The sequence below is a fragment of the Typopeltis vanoorti genome, chromosome 12 (assembly GCF_054136105.1).
Source record: "Typopeltis vanoorti isolate ZY-2024b chromosome 12, IOZ_Tvanoo_1.0, whole genome shotgun sequence".
NCBI classification, from domain to species: Eukaryota; Metazoa; Arthropoda; class Arachnida; order Uropygi; family Thelyphonidae; genus Typopeltis; species Typopeltis vanoorti.
In genome coordinates, this window is record NC_143560.1 from 131,864,990 (window position 1) to 131,885,890 (window position 20,901).

Genomic DNA, 20,901 nt, shown 5'->3' on the forward strand with positions numbered 1-20,901 from the left:
GGGGCAGGAGTGGGTAGCTCGTTACTTTATTAAATACTTTAATCGAGGCTTGTCTTCTCTGTATATTTGGTGGAGCAAGTTAGATAAGATAAGAAGCCATGGGAGAGGGGTGCTTCTCAGTGTCCCACCAATTGTGCACATGGTAGAGAGTAGCTGGGTGTCTATAATGTTAGTGTGTGCACTTCTTTCCCAGACAGGGGCACAGTATTCTACTGCAGGGAATGTGAGGGCTGGTGCAGACGACCTTAAGACATCAGCACCACAACTAGGTTGTTCAGCAAGCCATGAGGTGATATTATTTCTCTCTTTTAACTTTCTTGGACAGGTTGGTGATGTGCCTTTTATAGGTTAGGCTTCTGTCTAGGCTCACTCCAAGGGATTCTGGATGAGGCTCATGTTCTACCATTTTGCCTCAGAAAGAGAGGTTGAGGTGTCGATTTGCCTCTGCATTGTTCATGTGGAATGCTGTGGACACAGTTTTTGTTGGATTTGGCTTCAGGTACCACTGCTTGAGTACACCTCCAGGATGTTCAGGTCTGTGTTCAAGGTTGTTTCCAGATTGGCAAAGGAGGTAGACTCTTGTAGGATAGCGAGATCATCATGTATATATATTTGCTTGAGCTGGTATGTGGTAAGTCAGACATGTAGATGTTAAATAGTAAAGGGGATAACACAGAGCCCTATGGAAGATCATTGTGGAGGAATCTGGGCCTGCTCTTTTTTCCACCAATATGGACCCGGATCTTTCTGTTGGAGAGAATGGATTCAAAAATCTGGAAAGTTGTTTTGGACCCTATGATATTGCTTAGCATTAGGAGGTGGCCCCTGATCCAGACTGTGTCATAAGCTGATGTTAGGTTGATGAAAGTGACTCAGTATTTAAGTTTCTTCTGGAAGCCTGCTTCAATCTGTGTTGTCAGGGCAATACAGCAACTTCTTCCCGGCCTGAAGCCAGCTTGTTCAATCGGGAGTGCTCTTTCGATGAGTGGTGAAATTCTTTTAAGGAGAATTCATTCAAAGAGCTTAAAGGTGGAGCAAAGCATGGAGGTAGTTCATAGATTTTTGACATAACTTCGATCATTCCCTGGTTTGGGCACAGCAATTATTTTGGCTTCCCACCACAGTTTTGGTAGTTTTCCAGTTATTATAATATTTGAGAAGAAAAGGGTGGCCTGCCATGTTTGACCTCATTGGCTGAGATGTTTTAGAAACTTGGGGAGGATATCAACCACTCCTGAAGCCTTGCCATTCTTGGTGAGTTTTAAGGCTTTCTACACCTCTTCAAGAGAAATTGGGGTTAAAAGAAAGTTCAGGAAGCTCAGAGGCCATCTTCAGATTTTTCTGATGGAAGATTGCACAGTTATTTTCCTGTAGAGCTGGGACTTATCTTGGTTTGCCACCCCCCCCCCCCCCCTAGTCAGAAGTAACTTGCTTATCGCATTAGATTTGGCGGGAAAAGCTGGTTACTAAAAGCACAACCATATGTGAACTTGACTTCAAAGTTCATGGATGGTTGAGATATATCTTTCCTTTCTGTTTTTGTTACATGTTGCTATGAGCTCCTTAGCAACAGTTGGGTCTTCAGTTTTTTTCATATTTGGCTAAAAATTCCTCAGTATCCCTACTCCAGCATGGGATGTATTATTTTCTGTAGCCTCTAGGAATAGAGGCTTTGGCTGCAGTTTTGACATCTGCAATAACAATTATAGGTTGGTGATATTGCTGTAATGATTTCCGCAGTTTGCTTTTCAAATATATTCCAGCTGGATCTGCGAAGGTTCCATTTAGCAGTTGGTGTTACACTGATCATTGGGATTGATAGTAAGATGATGATATATTATTATTATTATTATTATTATTACCATCCCAAGAGCTCATGAAGTCAAAGACTCATCTGGGAGGTCCTTTTTTCACACACACAGCTCATCATACCATGTTTTAAACACATTCAAATTCTTTGCAGATACCACATTCTCAGGCAAGGCATTCCAATCATTCACAACTCTGCACGAAAAAAACCTGCCTTTCACACCCTCTTTATACAGTTTCCAGGGATGTCCTCTGGTTCTCTCCTGATCTCCTACTATTCTCTGTAGAACTGAAAACCCGGTGACCAAATCTGAGCACAATAGTCCATGTGTGGCCTAATCAAAGCATTATATAATGGAACAAGAATCTCCCTACTTCTACACGTCAGTGAGGAGACTGACATGTAGAAGTAGGGAGATTCTTGCATTATTCCCAGAAGCCTTTGTGTTGTCTTCACAATTTTAGCTATGTGTCCCCTAAATTTCAGATCCTTATCCACTGTCCTCACCCCCAGATCTCTTATTTCTTCCACCTCCAACAATGTATCCTCACTAAGCATAAATTCTGCATCCAATCTTTGTTTTCCAAATTTTAAACCCTTACATATATTATTATTATTATTATTATTATTATTATTATTATTATTAAACAAGACCTCATGGAGTCAAAGACTCATCTAGGAGGTCCTTTTATTCCAATCACTCACAACTCTGCACGAAAAAAATCTGCCTCTCACACCCCTACTCACACCCTCTTTATACAGTTTCCAGGAATGACCTCTGGTTCTCCCCTGATCTCCCACTATTCTCTGTAGAACTTCTTCACCATTGATCCTATAACATACCCTTACCAACTTGTAGGTATCTATCATATCTCCCCTCTTAATACTGTCCACTAGACTCTGCAAATTACATCTTTTCAATCTTTCCTCATACTCGACATTCCAGAGGTCAGAAACTACCTTAGTCAGTCGCCTTTGGACCCTTTCCAACATCTCTTCATCCTTCTGAAAACCAGGTGACCAAATCTGGGCACAATAATCCATGTGTGGCCTAATCAAAGCCTTATACAATGGAACAAGAATCTCCCTACTTCTACACGTCAGTGTCCTCCGCATCATTCCCAGAAGTCTTTGTATTGTCTTCACAATTTTGGCGATGTGTCCCCTAAATTTTAGATCCTTATCCACTATCACCCCTAAGATCTCATATTTCCTCTACTTCCAACAATATATTCTCACCAAGCATAAATTCTGCATCCCATCTTTGTTTTCCAAATTTTAAAACCTTATATTTTGCAACATTGATATCAATGCAGTTTCCATTCCACATGATCAATGCAGCTTGGGGGATTTTTGAAAATCCCCCAAGCTGCATTGATCTCTTTTCCAGCTAACTCCTCATTCCATGCTAAACCTGCAAGCTGTCTCCTGAGCTATTCATAATCACCCCCTTGTAGTTCCACATATACCCTTTTTTCACAGGGGTCCTTGCACTGCTGGCAACCACACAGGTAATCACCTCATGGTCACTTTCACCAACTGGTGGATGATTTCACACCTCAATGATAATTACATCCTCCGATGAGATGACCAAATCCAAGACCCTTAATCCTCATGTGTCCTCTGTTACATACTGTCTGAGCTAGTTATCCCTCAAAAACTCAAGAAACTCATTTTCTTTACTTCCAGTTGCTATCTCTTCATTCCAGTCTATATTGCCATAATTAAAATCACTCATAATGATCACCCTTTTGTTATTTGCTTGGCTTATTTGACTATACATTTCACTATCACCACCATCCACATTACCAGGTCTATAACAACATCCCACCAAGTATTTGATTCTATTCACCTCTATCTCACACCATACTGCCTCAAAACCACTGGCCCTATTTCACTCTTGCATCTCTACCTTGTATGGACATAACTATTTCTCTATCATCAACAGCACTCCCCTCCCTTTTTACCCCTTCTATCCTCACGAAACACATCATACCTTTCTATCTCTGTTCCTGTCAGGATGTCGTCCTCATCTAACCATGTCTCACTTATTCCGACAATCTCTGGGTGCACAGACACAATTAGTGCAACCATTTCATCCGCCTTGTTTCTTATACTTCTAGCATTGGTATACAAACATGACAGCTCATTTCTGGATCTACAGCTAATTCCACTGATACCACTCACTCGATGTGATCTCTCCATGCTGGACTGGGGCCGTTTCCCTTTCTGCTTCTTCATTTTAGAACCCTTTGCAATTCCTTCTGTTTCCTCTTGATCCCTGATCATCCCATTACTTTCCTGCTTACACATGCTCTCACCTCCTCTTGGAGCATCCACCTTTCTCACGCTGTGTATCTCTGTCCACCCTGAGCCTCCCCATTTCCCTGCTCCTCTTGCACACCCATTCTCTCATTTTCTGTACTCATACCACTCACTTCTCCATTCATTTCCACTTCTTCAATCTCTCCTGTCTTACTCTCCTGTTCTTCCACATTACTCCCCTCTCGATCTGATTCATTCTCTGTATTCACTTCTCTACTTTCCAGCAGCAGTCTCTCCAAGCGACTCACACCATAACCACTCAAATGCAGTCCATCGCTCCCATACAGCTCACTTCATCCCTCAAACTCATTCCACACATTAACAAACTGTACTCCCATCTCCTCACACATTTCAGCCAGAATATCATTCATAATCCTTGCTCTCCGCCTCATTTCACCACAATCATACCTAGGCAACACACTGACTACCCTTCCTGTCACACTATTCTCTTTTATCTTTCCAAGCAGTCTCCTGACATTCAATTTGACATGCTCTTTGTTCTCTCTCAAATCATTCGTACCAATTAATACAATTAACTCTTTTGCTCGCTCCCGCCTCATATTCAATGCCTCAATCACTCTACTCATTTTACCGCCTGGAAAACATACCTTGTGCATTTTATCCTCTAGCACACTTTTAATAATGGAGTCGCCATACAACGCCACTCGCTCATCTTTCGTTAACTCTTTCATGCCATCATGATTTATTTTAGTAGTTTTGACCTGAATTCTCTTAATTTCATTCCGCATCCATTTGCTTCATCCAATGTAATTCACCTTCCGAACCTCGCAACACATTCTCTCTATCATTAAATCTTTCTAACTTTCTAACTCTCAACTCCCTCTTCTCACTTTCCCTCTCATTCATCCTTCTTTGTTTCCGTACTTTCGGTCCAACATACATCCAACTTTCACTATCATTCTTCTCACTTTCACTCTCATTTATCTTTCTTTGTTTCCGTACTTTCGAACTAACATGCATCCAACTTTCGCTATCATTCTTCTCACTTTTACTGTCATTCATCTTTCTTTGGTTCAGTACTTTCGTTCCAACATGCGTCCAACTTTTGCCATCATTCATTCTTTTTTCGCTATCATTCATTCTTTTGGTTTTTTTTACTTGCGATTTCTGCATCACGCCATTTCTACTTTCATTCGTTCTCTCAATTTGGTTTCTTTCCGCCTCACTTTCATCCCTTTTAACATCCGTTACGGTTGTCAAATCACTCTTTTTCTTTTTTCCTGATTTTTTAACATTTTTTCACCTCTCTTTCTCACCATCCTCTTTCAAACGTGCACTCGTGACACAATCGGTACTAGCACTTTCTGTCATCAATTTCATATTCGCATTCATCAATTCCTCGTTCAGGTCACACTTCGCGCACACACACCCTTCTTCCATCCCCACTAAACATCCACAAATCGTTTATGTAATCGAAGGAATACATATAACAGACCTCACACTTAATGAAACGACTGAAATATAAATTAAAATCATGGAATTACAATGCTACCGCCATTTTTTTTTTTTTTTCTCTCTGCAGGTTACTAGGTCTAATAATAACGATTTCGTATTTAGTTTAGGCAAGGAAAAAACCCCACACTAATAATATTGGTAGCGTACAACATTTACAGCTGCTCTTACTTAAACAATTACGCATATATACTTAATTATTCCTAGTAAAACTTATCTGAATTAGGAGCTCTTCAAATCGCGTTCATACCGCTTGGCCCATTTAGCAACATTAGATTTAGCAACATTGAACTCACATCCCCATTTCCGTGCCCAATCACTCAATTTATTCAAGTCTTCCTGCAAAGTCACAACATCCTCACTACTCTTCATGGTTCATCCCAAATTTGCATCATATACAAACAACTGAATATCTCCATCCAAATCTTCACCAATATCATTAATATATAAGTTAAACAGTAAAGGCCTTAAAACAGATCCATGAGGCACTCCGCTAGTGACTTTCTTTTTCCTCGACATCGCTCCCCCCATACACAACTTGTTGATACCTATCAGACAGCCAATCTCAAAATCCAATGCACCAATCTAATATCCAACCCATCCGCTCCAGTTTGACTATCAATTTATCATGTGGTACTTTATCAAAAGCCTTTGGGAACTCTAAGTATATTAGTGTTTATCTTTCTCCTCCTCTGTCCAAGGAAGCAGTCACTTTATTGTAATAAGTAAGTAGATTACTAAAACATGACCTCCCTTTAGCAAATGCATGCTGTCCATCAATGATGATACCATTTTTGTCAACCCAACTCTGGATCTTAGTTCTCACAAGCTTCTCCAACAACTTAACCACAATACCTGACACACAGATCGGCCTATAGTCTGATGCTTGAGTTCGATCACCTCCTTTATGAAATGGCACAATCTTGCCCTCCTTCCACTCCTTAGGAACTTGACCAAGTGAAAGACTCATATTAAAAAAATATGTCAAGGCAGGTGTCTGGTGGTGAGCAGTAGATGGCATTGATGTAGATGATGTTTTTTAGTAGAGGTTTCATATAGTGGTTACGATAGAGAATTGTAGAGTAGGTATCCTCCCTTGACAGAATGTTATTATTATTATTTGACACCTCCAGGGAGTCCAAAGACTCATTGATGGAGAGTGTGCCAACAGCATCGAATGTTTGGACACCCTTCCAACTACTAACTGCGCTCAAACTTACTTAACTGAGCCATTAGTAGCAGAGGCTCTACCAATCGACCACCCTTTGCTGGCAACAACATCAGTATCAACAACATCAATAACAATGTTAATGGATGAAAGTAATAGAACGGTAACAGCTGCATCAGACATTGTTGAGGTATTCAGTAATGACTATATTAGGGTGTTTCATCCTGATGAGGGTGAAATCATGAGAAACTTAAGTGTAGAGGACATAGGAGAGGATGACTTAATTGTGAGTGAGCAGGAGTTATTTGAGGAAATAAATAATCTTGATGTCAATAAGGCACTAGGATTTGATGATATATCACCATGCATCTTAAGGTAATGTTCCATGGAATTTACAGTAGCATTGGCATGCATGTTTAATAAGAGATGTATAACAGCACAGGTTCCAAGGGAGTGGAAGAATGGTAAAATTGTTCTGCTGCATACAGGTGAGGATAAAACTGTAGCTTCAAATTGTAGGCCAATCTGTATATCTGGAGTTGTAGTGAAGGTTCTGCAGAGATTGGTGAGATGTAGGATACAGAAATGGGTTGATAACAGCAATATTTTCTGTGGTGATCAGCATGGATTTGTAAAAGGAAGATCGTGTTTTACTAACTTACTTATGTACTATAACAAGGTGACAAATACCTTGGACTGGGGGAGATGCATATATAGTGGTGTACTTGGATTTTGCAAAAGCTTTTGATAGATTGCACATGACAAGCTGTTATATAAATTGAAACAGATGAGATTCGATGATATACTTCTGAGTTGGATCAGTGACTGGCCTTTAGATAGTCAGTAATGGTGTGCTGCAGGATCAGTTTTGGAACCATTGTAGTTCAATTTGTATGTTAGTGATATTGGGATGGATTTAATTACTGATATGTAGCTGTTTTACAGCCTTCGTATCTTAGTCTATATAGACAGAGCGCTTTAGTTGGAAAGACCTTGGTTCAATTCTCATCAGTGATGTGAGGAACTTTGTCTGGTCTCTTTCAACGAAAGGTGAGTTAGCCAGTCTTATACAGAGATAGGGAGTTTTTCTCCTGGAAACTCAGGCTTTTTTTCCCCCAAAACAGGCAAACTTGCCCCATGAACATGAATGGAGTACAGTCATGAATATGTCCCAGCCATACATCTGATTTGTCTCTGATATGCAAGTCCCTAGCTAGAATAAAATGGGAGGTTGGGGAGAGCAATGGTTAACTATCTTGGAAAAATCTCACCAGAAAAACTTTGTGGCAAGAATACTTGCCTACAAAGCTACCCAAGAATCAGATATGACTGAAAAAAGGTTAATCACCACCACCACGCAGCTGTTTGCAGACACTGAAAAATTAGGTAGACCAATGCAGATTCAAGCAGATGTTATTGCCTTATAGAAGGACTTGAACAGATTACATGAATAGGCAGGTAAGTGGAACTATCATTCCAATGTTGTAAAGTATAAGATTTGATATTTGGTAAGCAACAATGGGATTCAAAGTATACACTTGGTGGGAAGCTTTAAAGGAAGTAGAGGAGATGAGATATCTGGGGCCACATTGCACAAGTTATGAAGATGTCATAACAGATAATGGTAATGATGAGGAGGACCTTGACATGAAATGAAGAGGATATAATGCCATTGCATAAGACCTTGATCAGGCCTCATATGGATTATTGTGCACAGATTCAGTCACTGGATTTTCATGGTGAATAGGATATGTTGGAAAGGGTCCAGTGAAGATTCATAAAGGGGGTCAGTAGTCTTTGGATGTGGAGTACAAGAACAGATTGAGAAAATGTAAGTTGCAAAACCTTGAATAGGAGGCAGAGGTGGATATGATGGAGATATTATAAACTAGTCAGGGGTTGTTATCAGGTTAATACGGAAGAGATTTTTTATGGAATGGCAGAGGGGGGATAGAACAAGAGGCCATACTGGAAACTATAAGGAGGGTGTTAGCAGAGAAGTGAGGAGAAGGTTCTTTGCATGGAGAGTGGATGGTGAGTAGAATGCATTGCCTGTGTATGTTGTGAATGTACATACATAGAATCATTTGAAGACATAATTGGATGAGCATTGTGTGCAACAGTGTGTACCTCCCATGATCAGTCTCTAACTCCTTGGAGGTCAGATATTAATAATGATAATAATAAAAGACAAATAATAATAACAGACAAATAAGCCCCTCAGAACACATGTAAACTGAAAAAAAATACTGGTGGTGGTGGTGGTGAGCAGTAGATGGCATTGATGTAGATGATGATGGTAGTAGAGGTTTGATATAGTGGTGAAGACAGAGAATTGTAGAGTAGGTATCCTCCCTTGATTTTCTTTGGACTCCTTGGAGGTGTCACAAAATAATAATAAATGATGATAATATGAGTCTCTCTCTCTCTTATCGATCACACTCGTTACCTTATTATAAAATGCAAGTAAATTGCTATAATGCAACTTACCCTTTACAAATCTATTCTGTCGTGAGTGGGACACTTTTTGCTGTGAAAGTTAACTCAATCGCTGAACAGCTTCCATCCACTGTAGTCATTGTTCTATATGTTGATTATTTCAATTGATTTACTGTCACTCTTGTAACATAAGGCTGTGGGACTTGATAATATATTGGCACATATTCTGAAGGAATGTGCCAGGGAGTTGACACATGTCTTGAGATATTTTTTAATACAAGTCTTGTTTCTTGTTCTATTGTATAAGGCTTTGATTAGGCCACACATGGACTATTGTGCCCAGATTTGGTTACCTGGTTTTCGGAAAGATGAAGAGATGTCAGAAAGGGTCCAAAGGTGACTGACTAAGGTAGTTTCTGACCTCTGGAATGTCGAGTATGAGGAAAGATTAAGACGATGTAATTTGCAGAGTCTGGTGGACAGGAGGAAGAGGGGGAGACATGATAGAGAAGACCTAAAAGTTGGTAAGGAGTGTTATAGGATCAATGCTGGAGAAGTTCTACAGAAAATAGTGGGAGATCAGGGGAGAACCAGAGGTCATTCCTGGAAACTGTATAAAGAGGGTGTGAGTAGAGGAGTGAGAGGCAGGTTTTTTTTGTGCAGAGTTGTAAATGGTTGGAATGCCTTGCCTGAGAGTGTGGTGTCTGCAGGGAGTTTGAATGTGTTCAAAGCACGGTATGATGAACTGTGTGTGTGTGATAAAAGGACCTCCCAGATGAGTCTTTGACTCCATGAGGTCTTGGGTAATAATAATAATAATAATAATAATAATAATAATGGTAATTGAGAGACAACTTCAGCAAGCAACTGTTCATGTCTCTCCACATGCTCTTAGTAATGGGATGAGGCTTTTGGTAGAAGGAAAGTGTCTGTGTACACTTCTGCTGAAAATTCACTCTTCACCCAGATCTAAGTTAAAAATGGGACAAACTGTTATTCCAGAAGCAAAAGAAGCTAAGTTCTTGGGATTCATGTTTGACAGAAAAATTACATTCCTTTCGTATTCGTCAACTAATAGAAAAGCGGATTGAATCTCCTTTGCACTCTCATGTACCGAATAAGGTGAAGATCTGTCTTCATTTCTACATCTTTATCGTGCCCTTATATGTTCAAAGCTGGATTATGGATCTCAAAGTAGAATGTCCTGCTATGGTTGGATCTCATTCATCATCAGCATATACAGATAGCTTCTGGTACCTTTCACATCATCCGCTCAAAGTCTTTATGTTGATGCAAATGAACTGGCTGTATTGCTTAGATGGAAACAGTTGTCTCTTAACTAATCCCTAAAAATAAAGTCTCTTCAGAGCATCCTATGCAGACTGGTCTCTTTTCTCTATATTGGGAAGCTCAATATCAAGCACATCAGATGGCCATATATCCTTTCGTTATGCATGTTAAAGAGATTATAGAAGCTATTGGAACATATACAGGTATCTTAATCCATCATCTGTCTACCTGCAATTGTTTAATGCATGCAGAGCAGCTCACTGATTTATTGCCCCATCTCCATCAGTATACCAGTTCGAGATTAGAGACTTCGCTGGGCTGCAGTGTTATCTAACATTACTATCTTCAACAAGATCCCACTTGATCGCAGTAAATATACAGCAGAGTTATTATTATTATTTGACACCTACATGGAGTCCAAAGACTCACCGAGGGAGAGTGTGCCAACAGCATCGAACAATTGAACCCCTTCCAACTACTAACCATGCTCACACTTGCTTAACTTTTTGCATGAGTAGCAGTTGCTCTACCAATCGACCAACCCAAGCCATTCAGCTTACACTTGTGCATATAAAAGAAAATTGCTACCTAAACCATAATTTATACAGACTCATTGAATTCTTTACAGATTTTCTTCTCTCCTGCATGTAAATCACATCCACTTCTTTGTGAGGTTTTAGAAACATTGTACAAAATGAAGACCATTAATTTTGATGTTTGGTTATACTGGATTCCTAGCCAAATGTAAATTAAGGGAAATGAGACTGCTAGTCCTAGGTGGTAGATAACTTTCATCGCATGGTGAAATGCCACCACCTTGTTTATTGGGACCTAAAGTGGTTATCACCATGTTTGGTTCAAAGAGTTACATTTTCCCCTCCCCGACTTTTGACATGCAATGTGAGTCAGTTTTGTCTACATCAGTTTTGTCTAAGTAATGGAGCTAGTTATCAACAGTCAGCTTCTTCAACACCTTGAGAACTGCTATCTAATTAGTGACCACCAATATAGATTTCACCACTCCAGATCTCCTAACTTACGTCACTCACATTTGGACCCATTTCATGGAAAGGTTTGGAGAAACCTGTGCTGTTGCTCTTGACATCTCTCCAAGGCTATTGATATCTGCCATTGTGGGCTTCTCAAGAAGTTACCATCATTTTGACTGTGTAAATGGATCTCCATTTATGACTGACTTTCCTGTCAATGCCGGTGTCCCTCAGGGCTCTTATTTCACCCACCCTCTTCCTGATTTATATAAATGACCTGCTCTCATTGATGGCAAACCTTATTCATAGTTTTGCTGACATTAGCACATTCCACTCATCCTGCTCATATCCAGGCCATGCAGTGCTCAAACATCTCATGCTTCAAAGTTATCTATAATAAATACCCTGAACACTGATCTTCACAATATCCATGATTGGGGTCAAAGCAGTCTAGTCAACTTCATTACTTCCAAAATGCAGTTTTGTTTGTTTTCCCATGACTACATACTTTTGATAATGCTGAGCTCATCAAGGCTAAATCTTTCTTCTCAGACTGATTCTGACTCCAAACCTTTTCTGGACACAATCATATCACTTTTATAGCATCAACATCTTCCAAAAAACTTGGCATGCTTTTCCAGTCAAGATGGGACTTCTCTGCCAAACAAATACTTACTCTGTACAAATTCCAAATCCGATCAACATTGGAATATTGCTCTCAAGTATGGAGTAGTGCACTTAAGACCTCTCTAAAAATTCTTGATGCTGTTCAAAAAAGGGCAGTCCAGTTGATAAATTACACTCTTACAGATTCTCTTCAGCATCTATCCAATAGATCAATTTCTGCATTGTGTATCTTCTACAGATATTCCATTGACGCTGTTCAACATAACTAACATCCATTATGCCTCATATTTCTGCTACTACATCCACAGGAATTCATACTACAACTGCTCAGCATCCTTTCACTGTTGAACTGCATACTCACTGAACCTGCTATTCTCAGTCATTTTTCATTCCTTCCACCTCGATTCTGTGGAACAGTCTACCTCATGAAGTATTTCCAAAGGACTACAATCTTCTTAATTCAAGAAGAATATCAGCAGATTACTGTATTTCTCATCCCATCCCATCCTCACAGAGCATCTGTTTGCTATAGGCTTTTCTGCCTTTCGTATGTGGGATATTAAAAAAAAAAAAAAATTCTAGATCAGTTTATACTTTTTTTGACAGTTCTATACATAGACTATGGACAGTTTATAAAATCAGAGCTAACTGCCCAATCATGGCAGGAAGTATTGATAAACAAAATGCATGAGATTATTCCTGAAATTAAGCACTGGCAATCTAGTCAACCTAGAAACAGAAGAGAAAGGTGTTCTTTCTAGGCTTTGCATAGGTAACAATCTTCTTCCACATTCTTGTTTACTGAGGGCTGATAATCCACCTATGTGTGAAAAATGCATATCACCATTTGTCATATTCTAGCAAGTGCCAGAACTTCACACAAGAGAGGAATGTTTTTACTTATCTAGCATCAATATATACCTTGTAGATATTATTCAGACTCAAACTACATGATGTTTTTAACGTTTTCGAAGGACTAATTTATACAAACACATTTGGTTATAAATATTATAAATTCTATTTATATCTAGATACTGTACTGCTTAATTTAATTTTTTGTACATACATATTATTTACTAATTTATCTCTTTAACCTGGTCAGAATGCCAGAAGAGAGGCTCCCCCAGCAGGCCATCTTTGCCAAGCCAGAGGGTGGGAGGCCATATGGAAGGCTAATGACTCACTGGATAGATTATATCCAAAACCTTGGGTGGACACGTCTGGGAGCCCACAAGTACACCTGAGCTTGGTGGTGGAGGATTGTGACCATTGGAAGCCCCTCTTGTAGCAGCTGCCCCCACAACCCAATTAGGAAAGGTGGGCCTTGAAGATGGATGGATGGATTATCTCTTTACGGTTATTTATTAACACTTTGTGTACTGCTATAACCTTCATTATGGCGCAGTATGACTTTTGCTGTCCTTACACCAATAAACTAATCAATCAATCAACCAGCCTATCACCTCAGTCCATTAGGATTACTTAATTCTTCATATATCTCCTGCCTACTTACTGCTCGTGTCTCCTCCACCATTCCTATCCCTCTCTCTCTCTCCCTCTCTCGAGCTTTGCTTCCAGTCTCACTTATTGATATGGAATGTGCATCATATCACAAACCATTCCTCTCTGTAACAAGTTACAGAGATGAGTGATTTTTATTATGAGGAAGATATTCAATGGCCTTTGAGTGTCTAGTTAATGTCAGCTACTATATTCTGTTTGCAGATTCTTTTTTCTAGTCTTTCCAAAGCTGGTAACTTTGGATATGATCTAGCTTGCTGATTACTTAATTTTATTTTTATTTATTTATTTTTTTCCCCGATTAGCTATCCTATTAACTCAACATTACCACCAGTCACGTTACCTCCAGTGATATCTACTACTAGTACAGATTGTGTCTCTGGCTATTTCCAGTGTGTTGAAGATCATAAATGTATTGAAGAAATAAAAATGTGTGATTTCAGATATGACTGTATTGATGGAAGTGATGAAAAGTTATGTGGTAAGTTAAAATAAATAAATAAACAAATAAAATCTGTTCTTTAGTAGTTATTTTAAAACTTATTGGATGTGCAGTCATCTACATCTTTCATAATTTAATGAGTAATTATATGATACTTAGTGTACAATAAAATTAGCACATATTTCAGTAAAACTTAAAACTCGGACTGATTACTGCTCATTCAGCTCGTCACTTTAGCTGCTGCTTGACTAAATTGTTATTATTATTATGAGACACTGTGATTCAGTCCAAGGACTCATCATTGTCATTTGCTATTCATTATCACTCCTAATGCCCTTATAACACCTATCCCCTTAAATAGGCTTTGAATAAACAGCATACATGGCATTCAGCCAGCCTGGTTGTCCAAGTGGTTAGTCTATCCACTTTCCAATCAACAGGATGCTGATTCAAATACTGTTATCGGCATAAATATGTGTGATTGCCTTTAGGCGGAAGATGAATTTTAGACCACTACCCTGCTGGCTTGAAAAGTTTCATGTAATACAATATAAAAATTTATTTAAAAAAAGAGGGGGGGTGGAGGAATTCTTAGTAACAATGTACTACAGGCTTATAACATTTCATGAATGAGAGTCACAGAAAAAAAAAAAATCCCTCACTTTCCAAACTGTAAAATCCTACCCTTTGCAAAATTGAATAGCAGTTCTACTCATTCACTTAAAAGATGATGTATTCAAATCCTCTTCTGAATATGCTGGATGTTTTATATCACTAAATCTCTCTTTATAATTGACATATTAGTTACACATTTAACTGCTGCATTCCACTCTGGTGAATTTTCTCTTTTGAAATTCTATTGTCCCATACAAAGTTTGCTAATCAGTTATTTAGCACCATCCATTCCGATCTAAACACCCTCTTATTCTGTGAAACACTGTCGAAGGATATGGATTTCCTGAAACTAAGGTTTCATATTGCTTCTGATGCCATATATCCCCAGTGAGAGGCCATTTTAAGAGACTGATATAAAATTTTAATTAATACTCAAAAGACATACCTGGTTGTATATTTTTAGAAGTCAAGGATGACAAAAATATTTGGAGCAAAACTTCATTTTGCCAAGAATATGGAGTAAGAGAATGGTGTTGATAATAATGCATAAATACAAACAGTAAACAAGGAAAATAATGAATAAAATTATTATTATTATTACCTAAGACCCATGAAGTCAAAGACTGATCTTGTAGGTCCCTTTGTCATTCACATAGCTCATCATACTGCACCTTAAACACATTCAATTTTTCTGCAGACACTATACCTTCAAGCAAGGCATTCCAATCATTCATTACTCTGCTTGCAAAAACCTACTTCTTGCTCTCTTGTTCACCTCTCTTTATACAATTTCCAGGGATAACCTCTTGTTCTCCCATGATCTTCCACTATTTTATGAAAAACCTCTTTAACATTGATCCAGTAACAACCCCTACCTGTATATCTCTAACATATCAATCCTCTTCCTCCTAATCACTTCTTCTTTTAAGCCATTTTCTGTCCACTGTTGGACGAAGGCCTTCCCCAGTTCCTTCCACCTTTCTCTGTTCTTGGCAATAGTTGACCAATTTTTCCCCAACAAAATTTGACAATTTATCACTCCACCTTCTTTTAGGATGTCCTTGGCCTCATTTCCCTTATTTTGGAATCCAGCTTATCCGTATGGTGGTCCATCGCTCGTCTTCTCTTCTGGATAGATGCCCAACCGATTTCCATTTTAGTCACTTGTGAAGAATGATATCAGTGATATGAATCTGGCTTCTTATCCACGTGATTCACATCTTATCTTTTAACGTGATGCCTAGCATACCTCTTCATTTTTCTTTGAGTTGTTGCTAGTTTATTTGTTAATGCTTTTGTTTGAGAACAAGTTTCACAATCATAAGTAATGACTGGAAGTATACACTGGTTAAATGTCTTCCTTTTTAAACAGAGTGGAACATCATTGTTTTGAAAAATGATTTTCAATTTTCTGAATGCACTCCAGGAAAGTTGAACTCTTCTATTTATTTCCTTTTGGAGTCCACAGTTTAGATCAATGAGATGACCTAAGTATGTATATAAAGAGACTCTTTCCAATAAATTGTTTTCTATTATTATGTTTTTTGGTATTACAAAATGAGTTTTTTCCTCTGTTTATTTTTTTGTTCTGACTTTTCTGCTTTTATGATATAGGTGTCTTTATCACCATATTAAGGTCATCTGGAGTGTTTGCAAAAATTATGATATCATCTGCTTTTCTCAGGTGTGTTAAGAAGTTTCTGTTATTAATTTTTATACCAAGGTTTGTCCAGTTTATATTATTAAATATTTCTAAGGACTGCTGTAAAAATTTTGGGTGATAGAGAGTCTTCTTATTGGACACTTTTTTCAATCGATATTTTACTGCTACTCATGTGAAGTTGGATTATTGCTGTGCTGTTGCACTGTGGTATATTTTCTGGAGGAGGTACATATATTCTCCAGAAACTCCCTGATTCTAGAGTGCCTTGATTATTGCATTAGTTTTGATGAATTTGTCTTTTATTTGTTTTACAACATGAATATGTTCAATTATGTTAAAGCCTTTACAGAATCCTGCTTGTTCTGCTGGTTGATTTGAGTCTAGAAGAGGAGTTAACCTATTTGTTATTACGTTTGTGAGAATTTTGTACAGCAGATTAGAGAGAATACTAGACTTTGTAAATTGCATCATCTCAATCTTTCCTCATATTGAACATTCCAGAGATCAGTAACTATGTTAGTCAGTTGCCTCTGAACCATTTCCAACATCTCTTCATCCTTTTGAAAATCAGGTGATCAAATCTGTGTGGATTAGTCCATATGTGGCTTAATCAGAGCCTATACAATGGAACAAGAAATTTCTATAAGTCATATTCTCTGAATCATTGCCAGAATTCATTGTGCTGTCCTCACAGTTTTGGGAATTGCTTGTTTGTCCTCCAAATTTTAGATCCTTATCCACCATCACCTCATGATCTCTTATTTCATCCATCTCTAACAATATATGCCCATTAAATGTAAATTTATTCTACATCCCAGCACTACATCCCAAATTTTCAAACCTTACATTTTGCAACATCGAACTGGCATCTCCACTTCTGCACTCATTCACCCAATCTTTTCAAGCCTTCTTGTAAGGCCACAAGATTTGCTCTACTCCTCATAGTCATCTCAACTTGCATCATCTGCAAACAACTGAAATCGTCATCCAAATCTTCCCCAATATCATTAACATACAGGTTAAACAGCAATGACCATAAAGCAGACTCCTGAGGCACATCACTAGTAACTATCCTCTTGTGAGATATTGCCTCCCCATACAGAACTTGCTGATACCTATCAGATAGCCAATCTCCAATCCAGTGTAGTAGTCTAATATTATTATTATTATTATACCTCCATAGAGTCGGCAGACACATCGTGGGAGGTTCCTTCAACTGACAGCATATTGATCATATAGAATCTTAAAATCCTTAACACTTATTGCATTAACAACACATTCTGGCAATGCATTCCATTCACTGATAATGTAAAAAATCTCTATATAAAAAATCTACTCCTCACACTCTTCTCCACACTTTTACATAACTTCCAGGGATGACCTCTGGTTCTTCTCCTCTTACCTTGTACTCTTTTTATAATTCCCTCTGGATTAATCTGATAAAATTCTCTCACTAACTTAAATGTCTCTATCATATCACCTCTTTTCCTCCTATCCACCAAACTCTGCAATCCACATTTCTTCAATCTCTCTCTCTCTCCATAGCCAACATTCTGAAGCCCCGATATTGTCTTAGTTACTTGTCTCTGGACCCTCTCCAATGTCTCAACATCATATTGAAAACCAGGTGACCAGATCTGAGCACAATAGTCCAAGTGTGGGCTGACCAGTGCCTTATACAATGGCACAACCAGCACGACGATGTGCAGCCTTTGCAACCCTAGCAATATGCCTTCTAAACTTCAGTCTACTGTCCACCATCACTCCCAAATCTCCAATCTCATCCACTTCCTGCAGTATGGCACCATCAATATAGTACATGGCCTTATATTTCTACAGTCCAAAATGCAACACCTTGCACTTATTGAAATTAAAAAACTACAAACCCACTCTTTTGTCCAAGTAAAAAGTCTATTGAAATTTTCCTGAAGGGAATTAACATCAGCAAGTGCTACTTATAATTCTACCCAACTTTGCATCATCATCATCAGCAGGCAACTGAAGATCGCCAGTCAGTCCACATGATGTATTGTTCACAAACAAGTTAAACAGCAGGGGGTCCAAGGAACCCTGGGGCACACCACTGGTTACCCTCCTTTTTTGACACACTGCTCCATCATCACGACCTACTGGCATTGTTCAGAGAGCCAATTCTCCAATCCATCTAGCCAATATACTATCTATTCCCATCCTCTGCAGCTTGTACTTAAACTTATCATGTGGTAATCTATCAAATGCTTTTGCAAAGTCCAAAAATATCACTGTATATGATTCTCCCTTATCTAACACACTTGTTACCTTATCATAAAATGCAGGTAGATTACTAAAACAGGACCTACCCTTTACAATCCATGCATAGCCACTTGGCTAACTGCACATACACTGGTTATTTAGAAGTATTAATAATGCATTTAGTATGCTAAAGGCATGAGATCCAGTTTCAGATGTATCATGTGTGCAACTGAAAATCTAGTTGTGTGCCTGCTAGAATGGACTTCTCTTTAAATAGGGTTCAAATTCCATTGAGGATGGGCAGTTCTTCATAAGAACTGGTTTTGTAATGTCATTGACCTCATTATTAATGGTATTTAGCTATTGTAGTTGTCCCTAGATATGTGAATTCCAATAAATTTGTGATGTGTGGCAGCATTTACTTTTAAATAAGAACCTGTTTTCATAGATTCTGACCAGCATTTTAGATCTTTATAATTAAAATATACATTTCATTCTTTAATAGTAAAACAGAAATGTGACTTTGAGATGCAGAATCCATGCAACTGGGAATTGGAGTACAAAATAAATCAAATATCATATTCACAAATCAACAAACCAAGAAATCAAGATGACAGTATATTTCAGTGGGTCATTACACAAGCGAGTGATATTAACAGTGAGGTAAGAATATGATTCTTGAATTGCAAGTATACTTGAAATTTTAATCAGCTGTTTTTTTTTTTTTTAGCAAAAAAAAAAAAAAACATCTTGACTTCATTTGTAAGCAAAATTTGTTTGTTTGATGTATTTTAAAAAATTTTATAACTAAATTTAAGATTAAGCTATATTATTATATTACCTCCAGAGTGGAGTTTGAAGAATCGTGGAATATAATTATTATGAATATTATAATTAACATCAAACCTGCATGAAGCCAAAGACTCATCATGGAAGGTATGTACTATCATGGAAGTTTCTGGCTCATTAAACTGTGCCAGAAACTCATTCAACATGTCCAAATTCACAACACACTCTGGCAATGCATTTCTCTAACCAACTATTGTAGATGCAAAGAACCGTGTTCCTCAATCCTTTGCTCACACCCTCCATATACAGTTTCCTGGAATGGCCCTCTTGTTCTATCTCTCTTTCCCATTCTGTGAAAAATTTCTTCTATATTAACCTGGTAACACCCACTGACCAAGTTATATATCTCGACCATCTCCCCTCTTCTCCTCCTATTCACATGGCTTTGCAAATTACATTTCATCTATATTTCTTAATTCACATTCCATAGACTAGCTAACATTTATGGGTAACCAAAAACTAGGTAACCAAATCTGTACAGAGTAATCCATATGAGGCCTGATCTAGGCTTTATACAATAGAACAATTAGCTTTTCATTTCTTCATACCAAATTATTCTGCATCATTAGCATTATCTGATATAACAGTTTTACAACTTGTGCAATGTGGCCCCTGAACTTCAGATCCTTCTCCACCTTCACTCCCAAATCTCTTATCTCCTACAATGTTTCCCCACCAAGTATGAATCATCAGACTCCGTGGAGGCTTGGAAGTAATACTAAAATATATTAATATTTTTCATCATCATATTCTCTGTAAACTCATCGATTACCAAATTTCAGAAACTTACACTTTGCAATATTGAACTGATAGTTCAAATTACCTGCCCATTCATACAATCTATCTTTAAGTTCTTCCAAAAGGACACAACATCTGCTTGACTTGCCATTTCTCTCCCTAATTTTGCATCATTTTGAAAGAGTTGACCTTTTCCAGTATCATTAATATAAAAATCGAACAATAATGGTCCCAAAACATACCCTTGCTGCGCACCACTAGTGATTTTCCTCTTCCAGGATACTGCACCCACATATACGAGGGGTTTCTGAAAAGTAAGGTAACGCATTTATTTTCTTAATAATGGTGAAAAGGGAATTATATAAACCACTGTGGACAGATAGATTTTTTAATAACTTTCAAAAAGAGCATCATTATAGTGTCGCACTACTGTCTCCTCACAGCTAATTCCAGTTACAAGATGGTTGCTACTGTGATCTAAAACAAGTGTCTGTGAAGTTATTAATTTTTTGCAAGCAAATGGGGGCTTCACATGGTGACATTCTCTGTGAACTAGTTGCTGTGTATGGAAAAAATGTGATGAATTTGAAGCAGACCATAGTGACATTGAAGATCGACCAAGTGGGCAGGCCTTTATAAAGACAGAAAGAAGACAACATTTTGTACATTAAGGGCATTGTTCTTGACGACCATGTGTGAAAACTATGTGAAATTGTGCAA

General features: G+C 38.2%; 1 protein-coding gene across 1 annotated transcript in view; it reads left to right on the forward strand.

Moving 5' to 3' along the window:
* LOC150101230 (MAM and LDL-receptor class A domain-containing protein 2-like) overlaps positions 1–20,901 on the forward strand; it is a 1,363,156-nt gene that overhangs the window by 727,769 nt on the left and 614,486 nt on the right. The window contains exons 27-28 of the mRNA XM_090402193.1: positions 13,948–14,123; positions 19,100–19,257. Coding sequence (XP_090258319.1) covers positions 13,948–14,123; positions 19,100–19,257 — 334 coding nt within the window. The remainder of the gene's footprint in view (positions 1–13,947; positions 14,124–19,099; positions 19,258–20,901) is intronic.